This window comes from Protomyctophum bolini (genome assembly GCF_963924005.1).
Source record: "Protomyctophum bolini genome assembly, chromosome: 16".
Classification (NCBI taxonomy): Eukaryota; Metazoa; Chordata; class Actinopteri; order Myctophiformes; family Myctophidae; genus Protomyctophum; species Protomyctophum bolini.
Genome location: NC_137877.1, coordinates 11,530,605 through 11,543,497, shown reverse-complemented (window position 1 = coordinate 11,543,497; position 12,893 = coordinate 11,530,605). Strand labels below are relative to the sequence as shown.

The 12,893-nt window shown below is 45.0% G+C and overlaps 1 protein-coding gene across 6 annotated transcripts in view; it reads right to left on the bottom strand.

Moving 5' to 3' along the window:
- Window positions 1-12,893, bottom strand: part of pikfyve (phosphoinositide kinase, FYVE finger containing) — a 33,164-nt gene that overhangs the window by 5,538 nt on the left and 14,733 nt on the right. For 4 of the 6 annotated variants that reach the window (XM_080785812.1, XM_080785813.1, XM_080785814.1 and 1 more), the window contains 19 exons: window positions 12,613-12,793; window positions 11,538-11,612; window positions 9,452-9,559; window positions 9,156-9,299; window positions 8,543-8,669; window positions 7,341-8,224; window positions 6,242-6,667; window positions 5,500-5,574; window positions 5,310-5,410; window positions 5,129-5,200; window positions 4,834-5,005; window positions 4,401-4,579; window positions 3,274-3,387; window positions 2,760-2,868; window positions 2,340-2,494; window positions 1,916-2,012; window positions 1,437-1,497; window positions 939-1,067; window positions 438-558 (listed from right to left, as the gene is read on the bottom strand). In XM_080785812.1, coding sequence (XP_080641938.1) covers window positions 438-558; window positions 939-1,067; window positions 1,437-1,497; window positions 1,916-2,012; window positions 2,340-2,494; window positions 2,760-2,868; window positions 3,274-3,387; window positions 4,401-4,579; window positions 4,834-5,005; window positions 5,129-5,200; window positions 5,310-5,410; window positions 5,500-5,574; window positions 6,242-6,667; window positions 7,341-8,224; window positions 8,543-8,669; window positions 9,156-9,299; window positions 9,452-9,559; window positions 11,538-11,612; window positions 12,613-12,793 — 3,330 coding nt within the window. The remainder of the gene's footprint in view (window positions 1-437; window positions 559-938; window positions 1,068-1,436; window positions 1,498-1,915; window positions 2,013-2,339; window positions 2,495-2,759; window positions 2,869-3,273; window positions 3,388-4,400; window positions 4,580-4,833; window positions 5,006-5,128; window positions 5,201-5,309; window positions 5,411-5,499; window positions 5,575-6,241; window positions 6,668-7,340; window positions 8,225-8,542; window positions 8,670-9,155; window positions 9,300-9,451; window positions 9,560-11,537; window positions 11,613-12,612; window positions 12,794-12,893) is intronic. The other 2 variants (XM_080785816.1, XM_080785817.1) reach the window with 1 other exon arrangement.

Genomic DNA, 12,893 nt, shown 5'->3' with positions numbered 1-12,893 from the left:
CAGAAAGAGTCAGGACCTGTTGGCCATGTGTGTGTGTGTAGCTCTTAAGGAAAAGTGCAAATGTTTACCTTTATTCTATGAAATGTGCTATATAACTCAACTTTCATTGCCCTGATTCAAAGACCTGTTGTGCGTAGCAGAAATGAGCCTTTATAGTAGAAATCAGTTCGGGGATGGGGTCGTATCAGAGTGAGTGTACTTACAAAGGCAAGGGAATGGTCATATCAGAGTGAGTGCATAGGCACCGGAGGGGGGGTCATTTGGGTCTGAATGTCCCCGCACTATGTCTGGTCTATTTATTTTTCCTGACTGGTGCTGGTGCATGCCATATAGCAGTTTCCATTCTGCTGCGCAATAGTCGTTGTATTGTCTCAACACGATCAAGATGTCCCCGCACTTCTTACGTCCTGACGGCGCCACTGAGTGAGTGTACTTACAAAGGCAAGGGGATGGGGTTGTAGCTGTTTCCAGGCAAGAGGTTGGCCAGGATGGCCTTCATGGTAGACTTCTCCTTCACCTGGCTGTCATTGGAGCCCAGCAGGTGTCCATCAAACACATCTGGGAACAGGAGCAGGAAAAGCAGAGGTCACCAATAGATAAAGCTGCATGGGCTTTTCTTAGTGATTATTCTATCGATGGCTTTTTCGATTCATCGGGGAAAAAAAGTAATACATCAACGAGTCGACAAACCACTTTAGCGTTATTTTATAGTTTGTCGCACAACGGTGTCATGCAAAAATAGTGAAGTACGTAAGCTAGCATTTTTCAGCTTGTAGATCTGCTATTTTCAACAACAAAAAATAAATAAAAGAATAAACGTTTAGCCTATAAAGCCATGCCAATTCCCAAATAGGGATAAATTATTCTTGATTAATTTATTAAATTATAATTTATAGATTAAAAAAACCAAAAAGATATAGAAGTGCGCGTGTGTATACCTTCTGGGATGCTGAGGGTGTCCTGGTCGGAGAAGGAGGGGCCAGATGTGAGAGGTTCGGCCCCTGGGTCCCCCGGTGATGGCAGGATGGAGGAGGAGCCGGAGAGGAGCGTGCTGAGGTGACGGTCCTCTGTCAATCAAACGTGGACACAACAGAATCACAATAAATGGTAAATGGTGCATTTATAAAGCGCCTTCTATCCAGGGTGCTTTACATAGATTCACACACACATTCATACACCGATGATGTCAGAGGAAACCATGCAAGGCATCAACCTGAACCTGCTCATCATGGGCAATTAGGGGTTCCGCGTCTTGCGCAGAGACACTTGGACACCAACTCTGGGGGAGCCTGGAATCGAACTAGGAACCTTCCGGTTCCTCGACCGTCCGCTCTACCCCTGAGCCGCTGCCGCCCTAGCCTCGGAGACCACAGGCGCCCCTATAATACAACCCCATTCAGAGAGCAGATGGTGGCGACTCCCGCTGACCAACTCACCTTTCTCACCGTTCTGCACCACAGGAGAGGGATTGCGAGGGGAAGAATCCAGGTTGCTCGTCTGTCAAAGAGTGAAAAGAAATATATAATATTGATGACATAATGACAAATAATGCACTGTCAAACTAAATAAAAATGGGTTCCTTCCCAACCTCCTGACCAGGGGCCTATATTTGGTCCCCTCATCCCTTACGGAGCTACAGTATCTGTGTCTCTGGCTGGCTGGCTGGCTGGGTCCGTCCCTGGCTGCCTGCCTGGGTCTGTCCGAGCACGAAAATAGCATGGTTGTTTTTTTTCTCTCTACACGAAATCTCTTCACCGAAATCAGTAGATCTACAAGCTGTTGCGTTGTGAGCTTGTAGATCTACTATTTTCTGTGAATGTTTGCCTACTATGTCAAGCCCAGAATAGGGATGAGAGAGAGAGTTCATGTTAATGAATGCTAAACCACACACGGAAGAATGGTTCATTCCACAGACCTTGCTGTCGTCTGCTGTGGTCTGTCTGTGTCTGCCTGGGCTGGGAGGGACAGACAGACGCTTCCTGCCCTTCTCCTGCTGGAACAGGTCCTGAAGCCTGGAGACATGAAGGACAGACAGAAGACAGCTCAGAATAGTTAGAACTGGGGCACATGCCACATTAATGGCATTAAGGCTACAGTCATTTTATGCAACGTGGCCCAGCTTTTCATGTTTGTGACTTTGTGTACTGTAAACACAAACATTGAAGGCCGCAAAGAGAGTGGCCACCTTCAATAAGCTCGTAGCGCGCCACTCGGTGGCTTGTAGGTCTGCTATTTTTGAAAAATCGAAGAACGACTGACATAGAAACATAGGTTTTTCAGAAAACTGTCAAAAATGGCTTAATTTAAAAAAAGAAGAAAAAATATGTATATAAGGTAACCTGCTATTCCAGGACTGCAGCATCTCACACAGTCCTTGTTTCTTCATCACAACGGACTCGAGGACAACCTGCAGCTGCTGGGGCGAGTCCGGGCCACAGGCCTGCAGGCGGGCCTGCAGTTTCTCTATCCAGCTTCGTAGGTCCGCTTCCTCCATCTACATGGAAACATGCCACTCCGTTACCCCAACTAGGACTGACACTATTTCACTAGCCATTGTTCTATCCATTACCTTTTCTTGTTGTTGGATTAATCAAATAATGGAGAAGAGCCTTTTTATATTCTAAAAAAACGTATCTATCTAATGTATTAATTGATTATATGTTGTTACATGATGTTTATTTATTTATTATAATTGATTAACAAAGAGATACAAAGAGCATTTTACAGCTAATACAGGAGAGCTGAGAGGAGAACCGTACGTCTTTCTGAGCAAACAGGTCTTCCATTTTCTCTTCTCGTGTCTTGCTGAAGGTGTCCGTCTTCAGTGAGGTGAGACGGTCGTCTATGGCCAGGTACACCTGGGTTACCCTGTCGGTCAATTAACCATAGGGCAAAATCAATACGGTATTCTGGTTCCCAGGATATTTTGGAAAGCATTCAGAAATGGCACGTATTAACGAACATTTATACATGATAAATACATTTGACACAGTGACAGTACAGTAGAGGGACCACCTGGGGACCCCCACATGGTAACTCTGTCATTTCTCAACCGTTTCGGACGCGGAGCGGCTCGCCGAAACCGGGCCGGCCCCCTGGACGCGTTTCTGCAGGTCTGGAAGTCCCCGGGACCCCCACAAGAAGTTGCACCATTTACTTCACACGGGTGTGATTTTGTTTAATTGAAAACAATGCACAGTATGAATTTAATATAATTATGAATTCATGAGTTCTATATCTAATACCTAAGGAACAGGGAACTATGGCTCTTACTTGAGAGAGAAGTCCTTTAAGTCCTGCTGCATGTTGGCTTTAGATGGTCCCAGGTTCCTGATGAAGATCTTGGGAGGTGGAAGACAGATCTCCAGCAGCCTCACAGAGATATAGCTGAGGAAAACAGAGTGAAGGAAATTGTGTAAGAAAAGAAAAGAGTGCATTACAATGTGTGTTACATTTCAAACACACTTTCATCACTCCGACATTGGTGGCAACCACCCTTATAAGGAGCAATTTGGGGTGCAGTGTCTTGCTCAAGGACCCTTGGCTTGAACACGTGTGTGTGCCTGCCCCTAACGTGGTGGCAGCCCCGAACAGAGTTTGTGCCAGGTTTGGTACAGATCGGCGCAACGATGTGCGTTCTATGTCCGGATGTTACGTTTGTGACCACGATCTGCCCGCCCACCAACCCTCTGTCCATATATCCTATGTTAAAATTGCCTAAAGTGTGTGGATGGATGGATGGATGGATTACAATTTACAATTTAGGCATTTAGCAGACGCTCTTAATCCAGAGCGATTTACATTAAGCAAGAACAAAAGCATGGGAATACATCACATAAAAGCATTTATCATGAAACATGCGTAAGCTAAGAAAGTAACAGTGGAATATCTATATAATGAAACTATACATATAAACTATACATATATACTATGCTATACATATGTACTATGGCATGCTATGACTATATACAATGCAATTCTAGTGCTGTCTACATAACATGCTATAAGTCTGTTTCAAATGCTATCTAAGTCTACAGAAGTGCTATCTAAGGGCGTAGGGTAAGTGCTATGGGCCATGATGGAGTCTGAAAAGGTGGGTTTTCAGACTACGGCGGAAGATTGGGAGTGATGCTGCAGTTCTGACTGCCATGGGAAGTGCATTCCACAGTTTTGGAGCCAGGAGGGAGAAGAGTTTGGGACGTGTGGAGCGTTGTCCCAGCGTTTTTAGTGAGGGTACTTCCAGCTTCCCTGCGTTGGCTGATCTGAGTGCGCGGGAGGGTTTGTAGGGTTCAATCGTACTTGCAAGATATGGGGGAGCCATACCTTTGGTTGCTTTGAATGCCAGCAAAGCATGGATGAACAGACAGTTGGGGGACAAAGTGGATGAAATGAGCCCTAACCTGAAGGACGCCACCATCTGATTGTAAGAGAAGTACTGGTGGTAATCTTTGTGAATGGAATGTCCGCAGGGTTCGGCGTTGGCTCTTCGGGTGTACTGATGACCGTAGAAGCGCAACTCCAGATACTTGGCAAACGACATGGACCACGAGTCATTGGACAATGGAACCACTGGTGTCACCTACAAAGACAGACAGAGGCCGAGTTAAACTAGGGTTTTTTGTGGGAGATATATTCTTTTTCCGAATGAAATAAAGCACAAATCTACAAGCTCACAGCGTTTCGCGATGCAACACATTGAGAGTTTGTAGATAATCTATTTTCATTACTTTTGTGTGACGGTGACCACTTGCCAATACATTAATAAATATTTGCAATTGCAGCCATAAACTTGAGAATCTCCAAATTATTATTATTATTGTTCTTAGAATTTACTTGTTTGCATATGCGGCACCAGGAATAGTTGAGGATAGTGTGTTGGTAACCAGGCACAGGAGAGTCCAGCTCCTTCAAAACGATCTGCACACAACCACTACCGTGAACAAACCGTCGGATGTGATGCACCATGGGAGTTTCACAGAACGGACTGGGGCACTGGTAAGATGGTCTAGAAACAAACACAGAAAACTAGCTCAAGTACAGGCTGTTGTATAGTGACTGTACAGCTCATTTACTTATTTAAAGTATATTTCAAGAGTCGTGTTTACAGTATATCAGAATTGTATTTCACCTAAAACAGTATCGCTCCAAAAAAACACCGAGAGAGAGGTCATTCTTGCCATAGAACTCCATTGTGACAATCCTGTTAAGAAAAAAGGACAATAATTGAAAATGTACTTTCAGCCATTGAAATATGACTCTACATGGAGATACAGTATTATGCCACATGCTGTGAGTGTGCATTACTTTACCATGGGCTGACGCAGGGGTTGGGGGCGTTGTTGGACTGTGCTGAAGAGCTACTGAAGAGCACACACAGCCTCTGGTGGTTGACAGGGGTCAGACAGTCCAGCTGGAGACAATAAAGCCAGCAAACGATGTCAAAAACAATGCAAAGAACAAATCATGACAATCTATGAGAGCACACGCCATGCCACTCACAGTGTCCCTCACAGATCTCAGATCAGGGATGAGGTGGTGGGCTCCGCCTGCCATCAACACTGAGACCAGTGCTGGCTGAATGAGACGATGGGTACAGGTCAGGTGACTTTAAGACTTTATGAAGTGGAATCATTTCTGAACTACTTCTATCCACCCGACATGCAAAGCAGCCTCCCTTTTGCATGCACAGCCAAACAGCTGAGCAAAGATTAAACATGCAAATGATTAACCACATGAACCCCAGTGTCCCTATTCTGGTGCCCTGGTGTAGTAGATCGGCTATTTTCAGCAAAGAGATGTACAAAAAAATCACACCTGTGTGAAGTGAGGGGCACTCTTATCATCATACATCACATTGTGCTCAGCAGCCAATCAAATCCTCACAAATGTCACTTTTATCTTCAATATGTACTTTGCTCAGCCAATCAAACCATCGCTATGGGGCGATCAGCCAATCACAAGCCAATGTTTGTGTTCACACAGACCCGGAAAGCTTGGTATAAGAGGGTCTTGCGCCCCTCAAAAAGAAGCGGCCTAGCATAGACCCCTGGGGTCATCCAAGTATATAGGGTTTACGTGGTTAACATAACATAGTTTGCTCATCTCCAGAGGAGTTTCTTCATCCCTAGATGAGAAAACTACATGCAAAACACATGCAGCTGGACAAATAAATGCCACCCCCCCCCCCCCCCCCCCCCAAGCTATGATTTGGCAGGTACGTAATTGTCAAACCCGGTCACACCTTGGAGGCCCAACTCATGTCATTCTGTCCTGCTGGCTTCTCCTCCTCACTGTCGGCTTTCACCGGAGCTCTGACAGGCGGCCCCTCCCTGTCCCCCCGCTCCCTGTTCTGGAGCAGGGTGGTGGCGGGCCCGCCGGGGCTGGCCGAGTTGAAGGGGTCGGCGGCCTCCCTCTGCTGGATGCGGCCTCCCTTGGCGCGGTAGTCGGCCAGCATCTTGGCCAGGTCCGGGCTTCCGCTCAGCTGGTCCACGATGTGAGTGCTGGTGAGGCGGTGGCTGGGCAGCATGACGGCGGGTCGCGGCGGCGGACCGCCATTGGCCAGGCCGGCGCCGGTCAGACTCGAGGGGGGCGGGTCTTTGAGGAGCAGCCGTTTCCTGCGCCCGTCCAGCTCCTTGAAGTCCTTGTTGAGGAGAGGGGACAGGTACACCTGCAGGACAGAGAGAGGACACACATGATGGCATTATAAGACTAAACGGTACAATTAGGACCTGTTCAATGTAATGATTTCCCAACACAATACGATAAACGATGTGAGAACTTCAATCGCAAGATGGCTCTACATAGCATCACTCTAAGTCCATACGTATTTCATTATTGTCATAAATTAATGACATAGCGTCTATGTTAAGTACATTGTATGACAATTGTGTAGTAGCAAATATCAATTCATGATTTGACTTATAATGACATGCCTAAAATAGGGATGCACCCCGTATTTGTAATACATGTCCCAAGTAGCGGATGTTTACATCAGTTTGAACCGGAAGTGAAAGTCGGCCAGGTCACAGTAGTGAAATGGGGCCTGTCTATCGGAGCGATCCGTTTTTTAAATCATAACTAAGTCAATCTAAGCTCTAATCAAGTGCCGATTATGAGCCATAATGCATATAAAGACGGCTTGTGCCGTTTTGACGTGATCGCAGCCTGGCGCTAGCTAAAATGCTAATTTGATGCGAATCAATCACCGATTAACGTGGATTAAACAAAACACAGGTTTTTATAATTCTTTACTTCAAAAAGGTATGGTTTTAATTTAGACATACAAGGTTTCCACCGGTCAGCAAATGATATGTATAATAATAAATGGAACAGGTGAGTACCTGCTCTGGGAAGTAGTCCCTGCTGGGGCAGCGGAGGCCAGCAGTGGTGAGGAGGAACGGTTCTCTGAAGGTGATGAACGGGGAGATGCACAAGATGATGTCCTTCAGCTCCTGCTTGAAGACGGCAGAGATGGACTTCAGTCGGTCGTCGGACGAGGCCACCTGCTCTGCCACGAAAAGCCCTGTGTCGTCCTGCAGGGGGTCCCGGAACAACCTGGGAGGGGGCGTCTCAGAGCCCTCTGCCCCTTCCGAATCTAGTGACTCCCCTTTCCTTATGCTCGCCTCTTCCCCTGTATCCCCCTCCGATCCTCTTATAAAGGACTCGGAGCACTCGTCCATAAGGAAAGGAGGAGAGACAAGCAGAGTAGGGCTAGAGACGGGGGTGGAGGTGGCGATCTCCATGTCCCTGGCCTCGTCTCCCTGGACAGGGGAAGACAAAGATGACTTGGGCTTCAGTTTCATATGCAGGCTCTCTTTATCGTCATCCTTGGAGGAAGACTCCGAGGCAGGCCTTTCCTTGTCGCGCTGCCCTAACATCATCTCTCCGTCTAGGGTGGAACCATCCGACCAAAGCCCAGAAACAAGGGTTTTCTCCTGGCCCTCTCCGTCTCGCTCTCCCCCTTTATGCTCTTCGCGCCCCTCCTCCTCGGCTGTGGTGCCCTCCAGCAGGCAAGGGAAAGGGGTGCTCGGAGCCAGACTGGGTGGCATGGCAAACTCGTCCATGAGGAATGAGATCTCCAGCTGCGAGTGGTAGGCCACACATACCATCAGCATGATGATGTCTTTCACCCTGGCCAGCTCGTATTCGGCTGCTCCGCGGAGCTTGATGGTACAGCCCAGCTGGGGGGCACAGCCCTCGAAGAACATCAAGGTCTTTAGTTCATCTGAAAGGAGGAAACCATGCAGGGTGAGCGATTCTTGATGTCTACATTGGTTAACATAGTCACTAGTGCAGCATGACATGACATGTATGAAATCTAACATATTACAGTATATAAATAAAAGGTTGGTAGTTGACTAGTGTTTTGAACAAATAACCGCGAAACCTGTGTTTCGCGTGTATTTCCCCCTCTCGCTGCACTCGAGTTCGCCGTCGCTCTGTCGATCTAAAATTGCCTTCAATATATTTGAAGAATTAAAATGGACCATGAGCAAGCACTGTGCACATTTGATTGTGCTGCGAGCAGAGGTGCTATACTCACTGTTGGCAAGCGTGAAGGGCTGCAGGTAGAACTTGTGACAGGTGCCCAGGCGAGGCTTGGTGAGGAGCTGGTCCATGGACATCACCAGGTCTCCCTGGGTCATACGACTCACCCGTTCCAGGACTTGCTGTGTATGCAAACAACACAGAGGGACAGAAGTACTGAGAACACAGACAGCTGAATGAATCAACAGTGACCTAGCGCGCATATCATACATTACCTAATAACTAAAAAGAAAGCAAGAATTAGCAAAAGTTTGGGTTGTAACTATTGATTATTTTCCTAGCAAATTATATTTTATTTGATAAACGAGAACGCAGTTAAAGGAAAAATATATATATAACTTCTTTTAATCAAAGAATGTGAAAATAAATTATATATTTTTATAATTGGCTAAATCAATTAGTCTGATTAACCACGTAAGCCCTAATTTGTTGTACAAAGGCGTCGTGAGAATAGCTGATCTACAAGCTTATGTAGATGGAATGTGTTGCGACTCTTGCGAGCTTGTAGGTGTGCTATCTTTGCCATTGAACAAAGGACAAAATCAAATTGTACTCAAATCTATCATTTTGTATAATCTATTCAAATCAGTTAACACTAATTAACTTACAGATTTGACATTGATGACCAGCGTGATGCCATGCTGCTCCAGCAGCATGTCCTGAGCGATACGAGACACCGTTTTCTCCACTAGGACCAGGTTGGGACGCACGTCTGCTATACGCTGGACGTAATTCTTCAGAAACTCACGCTCCTGACCAAGTGAAATCAAATACATATTATATATATATATATATGCACAGAGGGTTAATTGATGAAAACGGCAGTAAGATTGAAGCTCCCCGTCTAAATACTGCATATTGTCACCATCTGGTGGTGGATACCAAAACTGTTGTAAATACTTGCCTGGAGCACAATGGGGTCGAGGCAGGTGAACTTGGTCTCCTCTCTGTACAGGTACTCTATGGAACACTTCAGCAGCAGAATCTTGGGGTTCTTGATGTACGAGTTCATCTGCTCATAGAGAGGAACCCACCCAAAGGTCAGACAAAGCAAACAAGTACTCGTTCGTCAAACCATGAATTCAATTCATTAATTTATTAAAGTGTCAAATCACAACAAGTTGTCTCAAGACACTTTACAACCAACAAAGGTCCACCCAGAGCAAGCAATATTGCGACAATGGTAACGAAAAACTCCCCTTTAGGAAGAAACGTCAGGCAGAACCCGACTCTAGGGTGGGCGGCCATCTGCCTCGACCGTGTCGGGGGGGAGGGGGGGTAGAGGGGGAATAGGAAGAAAGAATAGAAGAGAGATAGACAGAATGTTTATGAAGAAATTCTAAATGAAAATCGGTTATAGGCATAAGGCATATATGCTTTTATATTCATTCCTTTATTTTCATATCTTGATTTAATGGGTGTCATTTTTTCATGCTTATGGATAAATTAAATACTGTATGTTTTACGGTGAGCCATATTAGATAAATCTAAGCCTATGCAAAAAAAAAAGTATAAAAAGCATCTTTGACTGAGATAATGTGCCAGGTGGACGTAAATAGTACATACAGTGTTTCCTACCACATGGTGCCTGGCTTGGTAGGAGACATTTTATACTGTATTTAATTTGAGAGTACTCGTGCACATCCAGAGTGGGAGGCGCTACTGGCCAGAACAAAAAGTAAAGTCACCAGCACTAGGCAGGACATTACAATACTGTCACTGTAGGGGGATTTATGTACCAAACTCAATGAAATCTCAGGGTTTAAATGATTAAATGAGAGGAAGACCATTACAATTAAATTGTTTAAATAATTATCTGGAACAATGTTTCCTTATTAGCTTTTCTTTTTTTATCTCCTCAATGAATATCCCTCATGAGTTCTCGTTCACAATCACAAAGCAATGCGGAGGGTCGTGCAGACAGCCAAGCAAATCAGTGGTTGTAAGCTTCCCTCCATTATATAATAAAGCTCACAGGCTTATCAAACACACTAGCCACCTCAACCACAGACGGTTTCAGATGCTGCCATGGGGATACTACTGTAGTCACTTTGTATCCTCTGGGACACTGGAAGTAGATTGCTAAATAAAGTAGCTTCTTCCTCCGGACAATGAAGCGTATATGAACTAAGTGGCCCCAAGATAAAAGAAAAATAAGCTTGGGAAATGCTAAGCCCTGAGGTATTTAGGATGCGAGTTTGTATTTGTAATCTCTTTATTGAATTGTGTGTCGTGTACAAATCTCTACATGGGGCTGGCCCCGCTGTATATCATCGACCTACTGCCTCCTAAAACCAATGTCAGATCTCTCAGGTCCTCCAACAAAGGTCTGCTAGAAATACCTGCGTCCAAGTTGAAAACTAAGGGTGAGCGGGCTTTCGCTGTGGTAGATCCTACCCTATGGAATGCCTTGCCTCTGGCATTGAAAAATGCTGAATCAGTTGACTGTTTTAAGACTAATTTATTCCGTAAATATTTCTCCCTTGTACCTTTGACCTGAGTCATTTTATTGCCCTATGTCTTTGTTCTGCTCATTTATATTGTCACTCTGTGTTTTCTGTGCTTCTATTTGTTTTTACTGTGTCAATTGTTCAGCACCTTGTAGCTTTGCTTCGAAAGGTGCTTTATAAATAAAATGTACTTACTTACTACTTACAAATTGAAAATGAAAAAGAATACAATAAAGCTATGCATATATTAAATACAGTATGCTGGAAATGGTCAAAATAGCTTCTCTTTTTTGTCTCTACGTAAAATTATGCAGTTTCAACTGTTTTACTCTAGAACACCAGAACACTTACCTTTTAGTGTAGAGTCTAACTAATATTGTAGAGTTTGACTCCTGCTTCAATAATTTAATTACCGGTACATACACATGCAGCACTCTACATCTACATACGTATTTTCAGCTATTTTTGTAATTCATCGTACAACAAAAAGTGTTTAAGACATTTCTGTTTCTGGGAAAATGGGTGGTTGGCCTGCTTTACCTTCTTGTGGGCGATGTTCTTAGTGCAAACAAAACCATTCACAACGGACGAGTCAAACTTCTTCCCTCCAGGAATCTGAGGGGAAAAGAATGTGTAGATTTGAGCTGTATTAGTCATTAATCAGATAACAAATGAGGTCTCAAACTAATAGTCTTGTTACAGTATATTCAAATACAAGCATCCACTTTCACCACGAGTACGAAATAACATCGCATGGATGCACCTGGGACGTATCCTCAGTAATGTATCCCAAGGTCATCAGGGTTTCGGATCTCGCAACATCATACCCCTCTCTCAGGTGACCCAGCCGGGGTGATCAAGTCCCGACTTACGTCCCAATAGCTACCCTCGATCAGTCCCATTAGGGAAAGACTAGGACCACACAATTCGTTGCTCCGGAACTACTCTGCCGGGACTGGGAGGTAGATCAATCTGGCACGTGGAAGGGACTTACTGTACTTGCTCCCCTCCTTTTTCCCTCTATACCAAGGACCCTGTTTTGCATGTCTTAAAGTTTCGCACAAGCTGTTTTCTTACCGTATATGAAGACGTGTATCCATTCGTCATTGAAAAAAAACCCCCAAAAAAACATGCCGAGTCTCATAAGGAATTAGCGGATTTACCATCCATGTGGGTCAAACGCTACGAACTCCTATTCAATCGTGCAATTGGTTTTAGTTTAGTTGCAATCTGATCTAGATGATGTGATAGGTTAGTCCATGAAGTGTTGTTGCTGCACTCTTCCTGGTCTACGTGTGCTGGCGTTGGACCCCTCCTACGCTTTTCTTAAAGGACCTGTGCCCTATATCTTTATTTTATTTTTTATTTATTTTTTGGGTCAATATACGGTACATATTATCCACTTACTTTTGTAAAAAAAAGGGTTAGGAAGAAATTCCTAGTATTTTCCTAGTACCAGGTCTTATGACTTAAGACCTGGAGGCGTGGCCAATGCTGTTGAGACACTCAAAACAGCAGAATAGCATTGGTCCAGGTCTTAAGTTAAGTCATAAGACCGGGTACTTAAGACACACACCCATATCTCTTGCCACGTCTCACCCGAATGGCATTTTACCTTCTTGATGTGGACCAGCTGTCGGATGTCCATGTCATCGTCACAGCTCCGGACATCGGGCCGTACGGTCTGCACCACCTGTCGGACCACGGGGACGATGACGTCTCGCCATGACAGGGACAAAGACTCGCTGTACAGCAGCTGCTGCAGTAGCGCCATCATGTGGCTGTGGTTGGCCGAACTGCAGGTGGGGGAGAGTTCTAAAAGCTTTAGTTTCCAGTCCATCGTCAAACTGCTATCTTTAGAAATCCATTGGAATGAAACCAGCAAACATTTTTAGT